Consider the following 15500-nt stretch of genomic DNA (forward strand, 5'->3'; position numbering starts at 1 on the left):
TCCTAAAGCATGTGATTGTCAGTCAGTAGCTTTATTATAACATAGTGTGTTTGCTACACTGAAACTTAGTAGATGATCCAGCTTTCCATCAGCAACTCTGTAGCTTCTTTAAAATTCCTTTTTTCTCCAGCTTTTTTTTTCATTTCCTATAATCTTACAGAGATCTGTATCGTCTTTTACTTCAACTATAATTTTAACGTATTTCTAGCTTATCTCCTTGATGCCAGCCCAAATTTAGTATTTGCTTATTTCCGTGTTCTTCATTGTAGAGGAGGAACCCCTTAAGTACAGAGCTAATATCTTACTGTCTTTGTATTTAATTGCCTAGAAAGGTGCCTAATACTTACAAGATGTTCAGTAAATGTTCACTGTGTGAAGTCAAGAGGCATCTATGTGATACTTAATAGCAGGGACTGAACATACTCCTCAGTTTCAGTGACATGTGTGTTGTCTTTCCTGACTTTTTATTGGATATATAGATATTTTATTTTTAATGTAGCTTACTAGACAAGCTTATAGTGGAAGAAATTGTGGGTCTGTTTAAAAATACCCATTGTGAGTTACTTCATTAATTTGAGTGATCCTTTGTGCATCCAGAATGCATATGGTTGTGGTTATGAAGCACTATTAGTTTTCTGCATGATTCATAAAACTTGAAGGAGAATGTTCCCTATCCTAGGTTTGTGAACAACTCCATGAACAAATAAATATGAGTTAGATCTGAAAAATAACCTTGCCTTAAGGTTTTTCAAATGGTCACTCTGTACTGATACAATTTTAAGCAAGTAAACTTTTTGTACCTCGGTTTCCTTATATGTAAAATGAAGATTAAGGGTCATAAGAAGATTTGATACATTAATACATGAAAAAGACTAAAAATAGCACCTGGCACATAATATCATCCTTCTGGCTGCTATTAGTTAATTTTTCTCTAAAGATAAAGATAGAGAGCAAATTAAATGTCTCAGACATTTTTTAGCCTAAGGAGTTTCTGAAAATATGACTTTGGTTTATAACATCCATTGTGGTTATTCTCTTCTCTCCTAAGAGGATTACCTCTAAACTGTTGAAGTGAAGTCGCTCAGTCGTGTCCAACTCTTTGCAACCCCATGGACTGTAGCCTACAAGGCTCCTCGGTCCAGGCAAGAGAACTGGCTTGAGTTGCCATTTCCTTCTCCAGGGGATCTTCCCTACCCAGGGATCGAACCCGGGTCTCCCACATTGTAGGCAGATGCTTTACCGTCTGAGCTACCAGGTGGTAGTCTAAACTGTTGAGTTAAACATAATAAAATGTTAAGTAGCACTTGACACAATGATTTTGTTTTTGCAGATGTTCTCAAATAGCGATGAAGCTGTAATCAATAAAAAACTTCCCAAAGAACTCCTATTACGGTAAGTCTAACTTTATGATAGTTTTTTTGTTTTGTATCACATTTGCCTGTTTAAAATAATCTTAAGAGTTTTTGCTCATTTTTGTTTAGGATCTGGATTATCTGAATTTTAAAATTTATTGATGCCTTTATTAAACAGTCTTATCCTAGGAATTACGGCCTTTTAAAAAGTTGCTTGAAACTTTCCTCTATTACACTCGGGATTTTATTAGAATAGCATGACTGAAAAAAGCACATTGTCTTTGCAAAATGTTAGAAGTTACTGTGTTCAGGGGCATCTTCTTGGTCATAGCTGGTACTGCTGTCTAGCCCATAACCAGTCCCTACTTCAGGATGAAAAATATCTCGCTCTAGTGCTGGTAAAAACTAAAATAAATTCTACAGCAACCACATAGAATAATCAAGTGGCTTACATAAAATCTGAATGAGTCAAAAAAAAAAAAAAAAAAAGAGTATTTCTGGCATTCCTAAGTATTTGCATGCTGAGTCCTCCACTAGATTGCAAGATCCTTGGAAGCAGGGATTAAATCCTAGGACTTAAACTTTGAAAATGCTAAGGAAAAAAAAAAAAAAAGAACTGAATTCAACTTGAAATGGATTTTTTCCATGAAAGTAAAACATACATACGAGCTGATTGACTATAGTTGAAAAAACATCCTAGACTACCAGAGCCATTGGAAAATGCACTCTGAATATCTTTGAGTATGCCATAAATTTCAGTGAAATTTTAGCTATCTTAAAGAAGAATGTATTTAAATAAGGTTATGTTCTTCATTGTTCCCATAAACTGAGTACGTTAGGTTATGTTCTTCATTGTTACCATAAACTGAGTATGTTAGGTTACGTTCTTCATTGTTCCCATAAACTGAGTACTTTAGGTTATGTTCTTCATTGTTACCATAAACTGAGTACGTTAAGACACACTTATTTTTAATATTGGGCTTCCCAGGTAGTGCTCCCTGCCAATGCAGGAGACTCAAGAGACGCAGGTTCGATCCTTGGTTTGGGAAGATCCCCTGGAGTGGGAAATGGCAACCCACTCTAGTACTCTTGCCTGGAAAATTCCATGGACAGAGGAGCCTAGCAGGCTACAATCCATGGGGCAGCAAAGGGTCGGCTATGACTGAGCAATCATGCTGTGATCATACTGTGTTTATGTTTTTATATTTTATTAGAGTTTTTCTGTTTTTGTCATGAAACTCAGATTCCTTACAGTGGTCTATGAGACCTCTCATGTTGTGACGGGGAATAATATGATCTGGTTTATATTTTTAAAGCATTAGCCTGGGTACTGTGTGCCAGCCAGATTGGGAGATTGGAGTGGAGAGCAATAAGAAGGCTATTAAAGAAATATAGGCAAGAAATGAGGGTGACACGGATAACATCTTCTGTAATTCTTTACACTGCACCATTGCCTGCCCTGGCCCTTTCTAACTTTAGACACCGTTTCTCATTCCCCTCCCACTCCCTCCCCTCTTTTCCTTTTTTAGATATAATTGACATATAATCTATTAGTTTCAGGTATATAACATAGTGATTTGATATTTGTATATATTGCAAAATGGCGGTCCAGTGGCTAAGACTCCATGCTTCCACTGCTGAGGGTACAGGTTCAATCCTGGTTGGGAATTAAGATCCTGGATCCCACATGGTGCAGCAAAAAAACAATAATAATATATGCAGCAAAAAATAATATATTGCAAAATTATCACCACAGTAAATCTAGTTAATATCCATCACAACCCATAGTTAAAAATTTGTTGGGTTTTTTGTTGTTACTGTTTTAGCCTCTTTTAGAAGCTTGTGCTTCTTCCAGCTCAGCGTTTCTCATGATGTACTCTGCATATAAGTTAAATAAGCAGGGTGACAATATACAGCCTTCACGTACTCCTTATCCTATTTGGAACCAGTCTGCTGTTTCATGTCCAGTTCTAACTGTTGCTTCCTGACCTGCACATAGGTCTCTCAAGAGGCAGGTCAGGTGGTCTGGTATTCCCATCTCTTTGAGAATTTTCCACAGTTTATTGTGATCCACACAGTCAAAGGCTTTGGCATAGTCAATAAAGCAGAAATAGATGTTTTACTGGAACTCTCTTGCTTTTTCAGTGATCCAGCAGATGTTGGCAATTTAATCTCTATTCCTCTGCCTTTTCTAAAACCAGCTTGAACATCTGGAAGTTCACGGTTCACGTATTGCTGAAGATTGCTGAGATTATATGGTAGATCTATCTTTACTTAAGAATCTCATACTGTTTTCTGTAACGTCTGTACCAATTTACATTCCCACCAACTGTGTATGAGGGTTCTCTTTTCTCCACATCCTCACCAACACTTGTTATTTCTTATCTTCTTGATAATAGCCATAGGGGAGTGTTAATATCTCACTGTGGTTTTGATTTAGTCACTGTTTTGCCTTTGCTCTGTTAACTGTTGATGAACTGTAAGGCCTATAGTTGCTAAAACAGATAGTACTGGGGGGAAGACTGGATAAAGAGGAATTCCTATATCAACCAGTTTTTGTTACCACAAACAACTCCTGAATCTCAGTGGCTTTTTCTTACCATTACCTGAAGCTATGGGTTGACTGATTTGTCTTTCAGGCAATGGGTCAACTTTTTGTTTAAACCAATTAAGCCAAATAGAAAATTTTGTGATATCTTTGAAATTACACTAAACAGGGAGCCAGTTAGTTAGTGTAAATATTAATGAATTCTGTCCAGGGCATTTGTAATTTTTTTGAAATTCATTAAATGTAATATTTCCTTAGGAAACTTAAATAGCCTGATAAATATCTTGTGGGAGATACGTTAAGCCTATGTACTGTTACTCATTTTTGTCCACTAATTTTAGCCTCCATTGATGTTACCTGAAACAGTTACTATTGTTATGTTTGCCATGGTTTTATATTTTCATAATTCTTCCTGTATTTATTAGTTAGAATTCTACTGTAAGGAAGACCCTTCACATCTGTTATGTTTATTTATTCAGTTATTTATAATGGTATAGACTTCTGGATATGTGTTTTATTTTATGAGTTATATTGTTACTGTCATTACTTATTGGTCATATTTTTTGTGTGGCTTCTAAATTTGTGGGTGTGTGTATTTGGAATTTCATACCATGTCTGTGTATTAGCTGTTTTAAAAAATACAGTTTAATAAGTAGCATAGACTATTTGGCTTGGTTAGCTTTTTAAGTTACATATTACATTATTTGGTGCAACATGTATCAGTCTACAAGGGGAAAACTTGTGTTGCTAGGGCCAAATTCAGTGCCACAGCCAATTTACCAATGAATTAAGGAAGTGTTCTTGTTTTTTCTTAGCTGTAGTTTACTTTAACTTAGTGATTTTCCTCCTTTCCTTTTGAAACAAAGTTTATTAGTAATGCTCCAGCAGGCTGGAATCCACTGCTTGCATAATGTGAAATTCAGTTAGCAGAATTGACAGTACTTCCTTTCAGAGCAGAACCATGTGCATATCTTTAGGAGTACCTCTTGAAAAATGAATGTCAGTGTTTATAAGACAGAGACTCTTCTGTTTTCCAAGAGCTAATGTAAAGTGACTTGTTTCTCAGGATTCCTTCTGAGAATGATATTGATAACTTTAAAAGTAACAGGAGTCGTAAGTAAGACTGTTTGAACCCACACATGCCCTTTTAGCTATGAAACAGAATGAAATTTCAGAATGAGGATTATCATTATTTACAAGAATCTGAAACTTTTTTCATTAATTTTTCAACTCTTGGGGTGTTGACTCATAATTATCATGTAATACGTTATGTGTATATATGAGTTGGTAGATGAATTTTCTGAAGTTAGATGGAAAGAATGAATTGGCTGGAGTTGTTTGTCTAAATAATCATGCTGTATTGGGTCCCCTGAAGTACTCCTAAGTTTGATGATTTTATGGGAGGACTCAAGGCTCAGCATATAGTCATACTTAGAGCTATGATTTATTACAGGGAAAAGATACAAAGCAGAGTCCGCCCGTATGTCTGTCCAATGTATTGTACTCTTTTCCTCCTAGTAAATAAAACTTCACTTGTTTCACTTAAAAAAATAAAAAGGCTGAATGGAGTGAAATAGGAAACCAGGTTTTGCCTTTAAGAGTCCTTTCCCAGTGGAGTCACACAGGGTGTGCTTAATTCCTCCAAAAATAAGTTACAACAAAAAAGTAAAATGTCTACCAGGGAAGCTTATCAGGGAATAGTGGGAAACCTCTGCAATCCAAATTCTCAAATGCCATCCAAGATGCAGCAGTGCAAGCAACATTTGAAGGGCCTTTCTAATAAGGATAGGACTGCTATGTGAACTCTTTTCTGTATACCTGCTGTCTTATTATATTCTATTCCAGGAAGCTTACAACACTGATAATATCTAGTATTTTCATTCACTTTAATTGCCAGGAGTTCAGGGTGGATAGGGGAGTGTGTTTTCTTACTTTTAAGGGCATAATGGTTAGAAACATCAGCTCTGAAATCTCGACACCTGCATTTTGTCATTTACTAGCTGTAAACTGAAGATTTTAGTACCTACCTTTTAGGAAAGTACTAAAATCCTCCCTAGTGACTTAGTGGTAAGGACTTCGCCTGCCAGTGCAGGAGAGGCAGGTTCAATCCCCTGGATTGAGAAGATCCCCTGGGGAAAGAAATGGTGAGTTACAGTCCATGGAGTCTTGAAAGATTTGGACACGACTTGGCAACTAAACAACAAACAAGGATCCAAAGGGTTGATAAATATGAAGTTCTTACTAGAAAGAGTGCCCAGCACATAGGAAGTGCAATAAAGTGTCATGTATATTACTGTTAATTCTATTTTTTACTCATAGACCATAAAATGATGTGACTAGATACTCAGACTACCAAAAGTGATCATCTCTCACCTTTAAGATGCATTGGCAGATGTTCCTGAATCAAAGAACAGAAAAACAATATTGCTCTTACTGACCATTTCATTTTCTAGTCTTCTCAATTATCCAGAACAAATCAGAGAAACAGAAAGCAAGCTGGAAGATCAAATGTGCATTTTACTTAAAGGATACATGCCAGCCATTTCTCAGTTCCCATTTACTCTTTATTTTTTTCGTTAAACACGGTTAACACAAATTCAATTATGAATATCAGTAAATATGGGATCAGAAGAGTTATGTTGATAGAGGGTCCACTGAGTTTATTATTAGCAATCTGACAATAAGAGAGAATATATAAAAACTAATTTTAAAAGCAAACTTTTCTGGTGGTTCACTGTTTAGAGCTCTGAGCTTCCAGTTCAGGGGGCATCCGGTTGGAGAACTGAGATTCTGTGTGCTGCACAGTGTGGCTTAAAAAAGGAAAGAAAACAAGAAAGAAAAAAAAAGAAAACCAACAAAAACAAACATGTAGGATTGAGAAGAGTAGTGGTTCCCAGATGAGAAAGGGTGGTGGGAAAGGTATAAAGGGGGTCAACTGTATGGTGAATTAATAGAAAATAAATTTTGGGTGGTGAGCATGTTGTAGGGTATACAGAAGTAGAAATACAGTGTTCTACACATGAGACTTATACAGTGTTATAAATCAGAGTTACATCAATTAAAAATAGTAACATTCAAAAATATTACAGTACAGGGTTGTTTATTTAATGAAGAGAAGTTTTTTTAGTGACTTAGTTACTCGTGAGGATTTCACTGAATAGAATGATAATTGATGTTCTTTATGAAAGCCACGAGATATCAAAAAATAATTAAATTATGTCCCCTTAAACCTTTTGGGGGGCAGGGGTTCAGGTGATACATTTTGTTTCATACTGATTTTTAACACAGTAATTTTTAACACAGTTACATATATGACTCTTTATAAACATAAGCATATGTTTAGGCTGTTTTTTCCCGTACCATGTATGTATGATGCATTTTCATTTGAGTTTGCTACTGCAATTGGTGAGAGAATAAAAGATGTATATTTTTATTCTACATTAGCAGAATGCTGAAGTTCAGTAATGAGGCCTCATTCTTGTCCTTTGTAGTCCTTCAGCTTTCTTTCTTTCTTTTAAAGGATTTGCTTCTGTAGAGCAGTTTTAGGTTTACAGTGACATGAGAGGAAGGTACAGAGGTTTCTCACGTGCCCCTTCACACATGCAGGCCTCCACCCCCATTATCAACATAACCCACCAGAATGTTTTTTGTTTATTTGTTTGTTTGCCAAAGATGAACCTATATTAACACCTTCAGCTCAGTTCAGTCGCTCAGTCGTGTCCGACTCTTTGCAACCCCATGAATCGCAGCACGCCAGGCCTCCCTGTCCATCACCAACTCCCGGAGTTCACTGAGACTCATCCTTCGAGTCAGTGATGCCATCCAGCCATCTCATCCTCTCTCGTCCCCTTCTCCTCCTGCCCTCAATCCCTCCCAGCATCAGAGTCTTTTCCAATGAGTCAGCTCTTCACATGAGGTGGCCAGAGTACTGGAGTTTCAGCTTCAGCATCATTCCCTCCAAAAAAATCCCTGGGCTGATCTCCTTCAGAATGGACTGGTTGTATCTCCTTGCAGTCCAAGGGACTCTCAAGAGTCTTCTCCAACACCACAGTTCAAAAGCATCAATTCTTCGGCACTCAGCCTTCTTCACAGTCCAACTCTCACATCCATACATGACCACAGGAAAAACCATAGCCTTGACTAGACGAACCTTTGTTGGCAAAGTAATGTCTCTGCTTTTGAATATGCTATCTAGGTTGGTCATAACTTTCCTTCCAAGGAGTAAGCGTCTTTTAATTTCATGGCTGCAGTCAACATCTGCAGTGATTTTGGAGCCCCCAAAAATAAAGTCTGACACTGTTTCCACTGTTTCCCCATCTATTTCCCATGAAGTGATGGGACCGGATGCTATGATCTTCATTTTCTGAATGTTGAGCTTTAAGCCAACTTTTTCACTCTCCACTTTCACCTTCAAGAGGCTTTTTAGTTCCTCTTCACTTTCTGCCATAAGGGTGGTATCATCTGCATATCTGATGTTATTGATATTTCTCCCAGCAATCTTGATTCCAGCTTGTGTTTCTTCCAGTCCAGCGTTTCTCATGATGTACTCTGCATATAAGTTAAATAAGCAGAGTGACAATATACAGCCTTGACGTACTCCTTATTCTATTTGGAACCAGTCTGTTGTTCCATGTCCAGTTCTAACAGTTGCTTCCTGACCTGCATGCAGATTTCTCAAGAGGCAGGTCAGGTGGTCTGGTATTCCCATCTCTTTCAGAATTTTCCACAGTTTATTGTGATCCACACAGTCAAAGGCTTTGGCATAGTCAGTAAAGCAGAAGTAGATGTTTTTCTGGAACTCTCTTGCTTTTTCCATGATCCAGTGGATGTTGGCAATTTGATCTCTGGTTCCTCTGCCTTTTCTAAAACCAGCTTGAACATCAGGAAGTTCACAGTTCACATATTGCTGAAGCCTGGCTTGGAGAATTTTGAGCATTACTTTACTAGTGTGTGAGATGAGTGCAATTGTGTGGTAGTTTGAGCATTCTTTGGCATTGCCTTTCTTTAGGATTGGAATGAAAACTGACCTTTTCCAGTCCTGTGGCCACTGCTGAGTTTTCCAGATTTGCTGGCATATTGAGTACAGCACTTTCACAGCATCATCTTTCAGGATTTGAAATAGCTCACCTGGAATTCCATCACCTCCACTAGCTTTGTTCGTAGTGATGCTTCCTAAGGCCCACTTGACTTCACATTCCAGGATGTCTGGCTCTAGGTCAGTGATCACACCATCGTGATTATCTGGGTCATGAAGATCTTTTTTGTACAGTTCTTCTGTGTATTCTTGCCACCGCTTCTTAATATCTTCTGCTTCTGTTAGGTCCATACCATTTTGAGCCCATCTTTGCATGAAATGTTCCCTTGGTGTCTCTGATTTTCTTCAAGAGATCTCTAGTCTTTCCCATTCTGTTGTTTTCCTCTATTTCTTTGCATTGATTGCTGAGGAAGGCTTTCTTATCTCTTCTTGCTATTCTTTGGAACTCTGCATTCAGATGCTTATATCTTTCCTTTTCTCCTTTGCTTTTGGCTTCTCTTCTTTTCACAGCTATTTGTAAGGTCTCCCCAGACAGCCATTTTGCTTTTTTGCATTTCTTTTCCATGGTGATGGTCTTGATCCCTGTCTCCTGTACAATGTCACGAACCTCATTCCATAGTTCATCAGGCACTCTATCTAGCAGATCTAGGCCCTTAAATCTATTTCTCACTTCCACTGTATAATCATAAGGGATTTGATTTAGGTCATACCTGAATGGTCTAGTGGTTTTCCCTACTTTCTTCACCTTATAATTATCTTAAGTCTGTAGTTTACCTTAAGGTTCACTCTTGGTGTTGTAGATTTTATGAGGTGAAGTGAAGTCGTTCAGTCGTGTCTGACTCTTTGTGACCCCATGGACTGTAGCCTACCAGGCTCCTCCGTCCTTGGGATTTTCCAGGCAGGAGTACTGGAGTGGGTTGCCATTTCCTTCTGCATAGATTTTATGGGCTTGTACAAATGTGTAGTAACATATCCATCATTACAATATCATACATAGTGTTTTTACTGCTGTAAAAATCCTTTCTGCTCTGCCTGTTTATCTCTCTCACTTTTCATCCCTTGTTGTTGTTCAGTCACTCAGTCGCGTCCAACTCTTTGCAACTCCATGGACTGCAGCCTGGCTTCCCTGTCCTTCACCATCACCTGGAGCTTGCTCAAACTCATTGAGTCGGTGATGCCGTCCAGCCATTTCGTCCTCTCTCGTCCCCTTCTCCTCCTGCCTTCAGTCTTTCCCAGCACCAGGGTCTTATCCCAGGGGACCACTTATTTTTTGATCTCCATAGTTTTGCTTTTTCTGGAATATTACATAGTTGGAATTTCCTTAAACCTTACTATAGTGGGAGACATGCAGTGTACCAATCATTATGTTGGATATAGAAATAAACGGGACTTTTTGTCCTCAAGAAACTCAGTGGGTAGTAGAAAAGACTGACAGGAAAATAATCAATATAAAGGTATAGTGGAGGTTTGCCTAGAGCAAAGCTCACGTGTAGGACATTGCAGCCAACCCTAGAGAGTTCAGAAGATGCTTCCAAGGAAACGAGACCTGAGCTGAGTCATAAAGGGTTAAGTAGTGATTAACTGGATGTTGCAGGAGAGTAAGGAGGAAGAGCATTTCAGATGAGATTATTGTTTCCTCTTTGTGGACAGAGGCAAAGGGTTTTTGATTCAGGCATGCTACAAGATTTGAAGCTCAGGCTCTTTTGCATAATACATAGTATTGTAGTTTAGGACTTTTTCCCCCTAAAGCTTGTCTGGCAAACAAACTCTTCTTTGTGATATTGTTTATATTGGAGAATTCACGAACTTTGCATATACAGTCCGTTAATAAATTGGATGCTGCCTGTCTCAAACTTAATCTCTTGCCTGGTTTGCATGTTTCTCCATAATTGCCCTTTTTTTTTGGCTGTGCCATGTGGCATGCGGGATCTTAGTTCTCCAACCAGGGATGGAACCTTTGCCCCCTGCAGTGGAAGCAAGTCCTAACCACTGGACCACCAGGGAGGTCCTGCCATTTGCTGTTTTAATATTTCCAAGCCTAACACTCCGTTGCCTGGAGGAACTACAACAGCAGTAACAAAATAGTCTTGGGGAGTGAATTGCCTGTTTTATTTTAGTTCTCTTAGAGACTTCAGCTCTTGCTTGGCTCCACATTTTCTTAGCCAGTAACAATTCTCCACTCTTGCCTTGTTGTCTTGGTGAGAGTTGCTCAGTCGTGTCCGACTCTTTGTGACCCCATGGACTACACAGTCCATGGAATTCTCCAGGCTAAAATACTGGAGTGGGGAGCCGTTCCGTTCTCCAGGGGATCTTCCCAACCCAGGGATTGAACGCAGGTCTCTCACATTGCAGGCACATTCTTTAGCAGCTGAGCCAGGAGGAAGCCCTGATGTCTTGGTAGTGATGGACTATTAATAAGATACGTATTAGGCACATTGCCTTTGTGTAGGTTATTTATGTATGTGGACACAAAGCTGTTTGTCTTTTGAGACTGAGAGCCACTTGACTATGTGAACATACTGTTTTTTTTCAAGTCTTTTTTGTCTTCCTATCATTACACATCCTAGTACATGAACTCCCAGCAGGCTCAGCTTGATATTGTGGGGCCAGTTTTTAATAGCCCTAAAATCATGACTCTGTCAAGATTGGGGCCATCTTGAGGACAAAGGAGCATGAGTATCCTAGGAATATAACCCTAGAAGAAAACATTATTTGGAAAATAATCTTTATCTCTTTGTTTCCTGAAGTTTGTGTTTTCTGTGTGTTAATTGTGTTATTGTTCAAGGCTTGGGTGCAGGAGTTAGCTTGCAGAATACAGGATGACCCAATTAGATATATATAGCTGATACTAAGCCAGTGGTTATTGTTTGTATTTTTATTTCTTGCCAGTCCTTTGAGTTTTAACATATTTTTTACTTCTTTTTTTCCTCTTTGTGTTTTTAGATTATTTTAAATTTACTGAAAAGATTCAGAAGTAGTTCAAAGAAATTCCATAAAACTTTTACTTGGATTCCTTAAATGTTAACCTTTGACTGTACTTACATTATTTTTTCTTAACTATTTGGGTTAAGTTGCAAACCATACTTTTTACCCAAGACTTCAGAGTGAATTTTCTACAATCAAAGACTTTCTCATTTATAAACACAGTACAGTAATTGAAATTACTGTAATTTCTAAATACACATTGATGTGATACTATTATGTAGTCTATAGACCTTATCCCTATTTTACTAGTTATCCTATGCATGATCCTGTTCTTTGTGTTCTTTGTAGTACAAGGCAAGAAATCTTTCTGATTCAAGTTGCAGTCCAAGATCACAGGTTGCATTTACTTCTCACTTCTCTTCATCTGGTTTCAATTTTGAAGAGGCCTTCAGTCTTTCTTTGTCTTTTGTAGCCATTGGCAGTTTTGAAGATTCTTTACAGAATGTCCTTCATGAGTAAATTCAGTTGTCACAGTTTTGTAGGAATACCACAGAAGCTAGGTAGTATTCTTACTGTTCATGTGCTGTGCCGTGCTAATCACTGCAGTCATGGCCTACTCTTTGTGACCCTATGGAATGCAGCCCGCCAGGCTCCTCTGTCCATGGGATTCTCCAGGCAAGAATGCTGAAGTGCACTGCCCTGCCCTCCTCCAGGGGATCTTCCTGGCCCAGGGATCGAGCCCACATCTCTTATGTCTCCTGCATTGGCAGGTGGGTTCTTTACCACTAGCACCATCTGGGAGGCTCCCTCATTGTTGGTATCATAAGCATAAGATGTCTGTTTGTCCCATTACTGTTGATGTTAACTTAGATCATCAGGTTAAGGTGGTATCTGCCAGATTTCTCCACTGTAATGTTACCATTTTCCCCCTTATCATTAGTAAGTGTCCTGTGGTGAAATACTTTGAGACTATGTGAATATCTTGTTTCTCATCAAACATTAACTCAGTCAGTTAAAGTTTTTGTTTCTTCCTTGAAACAGTTATTACTGTTGTGGTTACCAAATGGTGATTCTCTAATTCCATCTTTACTTCTACATTTTACTAGTTGGAATTCTCTGAAGAAGAGTTTTCCCTTCTATCGCGTTTTTTCCTTTCTTTAGTAACATCAATATATACTCATGAATTCCTATTTTATTCAGTGTGTGGTAATCGCATTTGTTTTCTGCTCAAAATGTTGCAAATTTAGCCAGTGGGAGTCCCTTAGGGTTATATTCTATGTTCTTTGAATATGTCCCATCATTCTTTGAATATATCCTTGTTTTTTGGCACAAGATACTCTAGGATCTTCTTGTACTTTTCCTGACCCAGTCCTGGAATCAGACATTTTTGCAAGGAGCGCAGGGATGATTTTGAGTGGAGAATGGTATTTAGAAACTAAGATCTCTACCCTACCTATGTTTATTGCTACTGGACATCATTGCTTGTAGATCTTCTCATTAGATGGAGCTAAGAAATACATGTTTGGAGGTGGGTAGTGCATGAACACATCTTTATGCAATTTTATATCTGTATCTATATATAGATGAATAGATAAATTAAACATGACAATTCTCTTATATAACCAGTTTATACTAACAGCTCCAATCCTAGTCTAATACCTTAAGGCTCATTTTAGCTCTCCTTTCCATATTTATGGGTGTAATACGACTCTTCTTCTCTAAGGGAGAAATATGACTCTGTCTACAATATAATTACTTATTTACTCAGTCTTAGATTGCACATGAAATAACCCATTACACTCTGAGGAATCTAATTAGAGTTCATTATTTATAGTTTTTTGTTATGAGTTCATTTGTTTTTGGTCTTTTTCCTGGTGATATACAGAAAATACAGAGTTCAAAAGTTACATTGGTTTTCTTTTTTTACATTATTCGTTTAAAATGTTTTAGTTCATTTTATTCATCTCTGTGTATTCAGTTTGGAGTTTTACTGAATGTATTCATTTGTTTATTTTTAGCAGATAGGTAACTTGGCTGTCCCCAGCCTACAAACTTTGTGTCCCATGTTGTGGGTGGCCCCTGAAATGCAAGTTCAGTTCTTCTAAATTTAGCAGCTTGGAGTGTTTCCACCACTCGCAGTAGTCAGAGGTCTCTTGGGGGTTTGGACGGAATTTGTGCTCCCTCACATCATTCTAACTTTCTTTCTCTGCTCACTTCCTGTTGCCTATGGTTGCTCCAGACTCTGCTCTTGATTCCCCTTCACAGGTTTCTATTCAAGTTCTAAGAGCCCCAAGTACAACCTGTCCTCAGAATAAAACCCATGAAAAAAAAAACAAAACACCTGCAGAGTCACTTGTTGTTCCCTTTTCCCCTTTAATAACTGCCTGCATTTGTTCATCTCTGTTGCCTTCAGATGGTTGTTTTTATGTTCACAATTTGATGTTGTATCTAGAAAGTTAGTCCAGTGGAAACTTACTCAGCCATGACCAGAAGTAGAACCGAATTTTATTTCTGAGTTTATAAAACAAACATGATCAGAGACCAGATAGATCTGTCCAACAGGAGATCTGTCCCTCCTTTCTGCCCCATCCCCATCCTTCTTTTTGAATCTTAAAAATGAGTTCTGACTGAAGAATGATTCTTGACTTTGACTTCTTTTGAGTATTAGATCTCAAACTCAGGCAGATGCCATCTTTGACGTTCATTTTTTGTTAGTGGGTATGGATTAACCAAAAAAATTCCTCTTCATCTAGAGATTTGAATTTGTAAATTAATGAAAAGGCTTTGCTGTTATTCACTGTTGTCATCTCTCTACCCTGGTGTATTTCAGTCCATGATCAACGGGTTAAAAACATGAAGGTGTAGTTGTCTGCAGTTTGCTTTAAAAATATCTGAATTGCACATCTTTTATAAATGTTTTTGAAAATCATAAATTATCACCTTTATATAATATTCATAAGAATCACCTGGAGAAATTGTTTTTTTTTCTGCAGATATCTGGGCTCCACACTCAGAAATTCTACCTTCTCTAGGACCATGCACATCTTTTTTTTTCATATGGCAATAACATCTACTTATAATTAGACCCTAACTTCTTCCGCATTATATTTCAGAAACCTAGCCAAAGTCTTTTTGCTTGAATGGGGAAGTTGAGGCCTACTTTACCTAAACTTGGGTGGCCTAAAGCTAGGCCAGTTTTTCAACAATCTCTTGATAAAAGATGGGGAAAGACTTTTATTGAACCAGTCAAGCAGGATGCTTCAATAGTAACAGACCTTTCATTCGCCCTCAGTTTTCTTATCTCTTTGATCGTAACCATTCTGGTTACGGATAATAGGTATCCTCAAGAAGGAGTTGTGTAAAGGGTTGCAGTGTAAAGTACCAAGCCTGAAGATGATGAAAAGCAGTATAATGTAGTTTTACTGTTCTTGCCTGTCATATGAAAATAGTAGTATTGTTTCACCTTGACTTATCCTACAAATGCACACTTAAAATTATATTGATTTTTTTTTAGTTTAAATTAATGTTAACCATATTTAGAAGGATAAATGCTCTCTGTGAGCCTCCTCTTCACCATCCTCACCAACTGGCCTCTCCCCTCCTCCAGCACCCAGTCACTGTAACTGAAACTCTAGCAGCT

General features: G+C 38.0%; 1 protein-coding gene across 10 annotated transcripts in view; it reads left to right on the top strand.

Moving 5' to 3' along the window:
- Positions 1–15500, top strand: part of FBXL20 (F-box and leucine rich repeat protein 20) — a 101125-nt gene that overhangs the window by 54130 nt on the left and 31495 nt on the right. For 9 of the 10 annotated variants that reach the window (XR_015147645.1, XR_015147643.1, XR_015147642.1 and 6 more), the window contains exon 2: positions 1331–1392. The exons of the other annotated variant lie outside the window; for it this stretch is intronic. Coding sequence is in view for 2 of the 9 variants with exons in the window: in XM_086357903.1 (XP_086214029.1) it covers positions 1331–1392 (62 nt within the window). In the remaining 7 variants the exon portion in view is untranslated. The remainder of the gene's footprint in view (positions 1–1330; positions 1393–15500) is intronic. 10 annotated transcript variants of the gene reach the window in all.

This window comes from Bos grunniens, chromosome 19, assembly GCF_055505025.1.
Source record: "Bos grunniens cultivar Pamir isolate PY7600 chromosome 19, Bosgru_T2T1.0, whole genome shotgun sequence".
Lineage (NCBI taxonomy): Eukaryota > Metazoa > Chordata > Mammalia > Artiodactyla > Bovidae > Bos > Bos grunniens.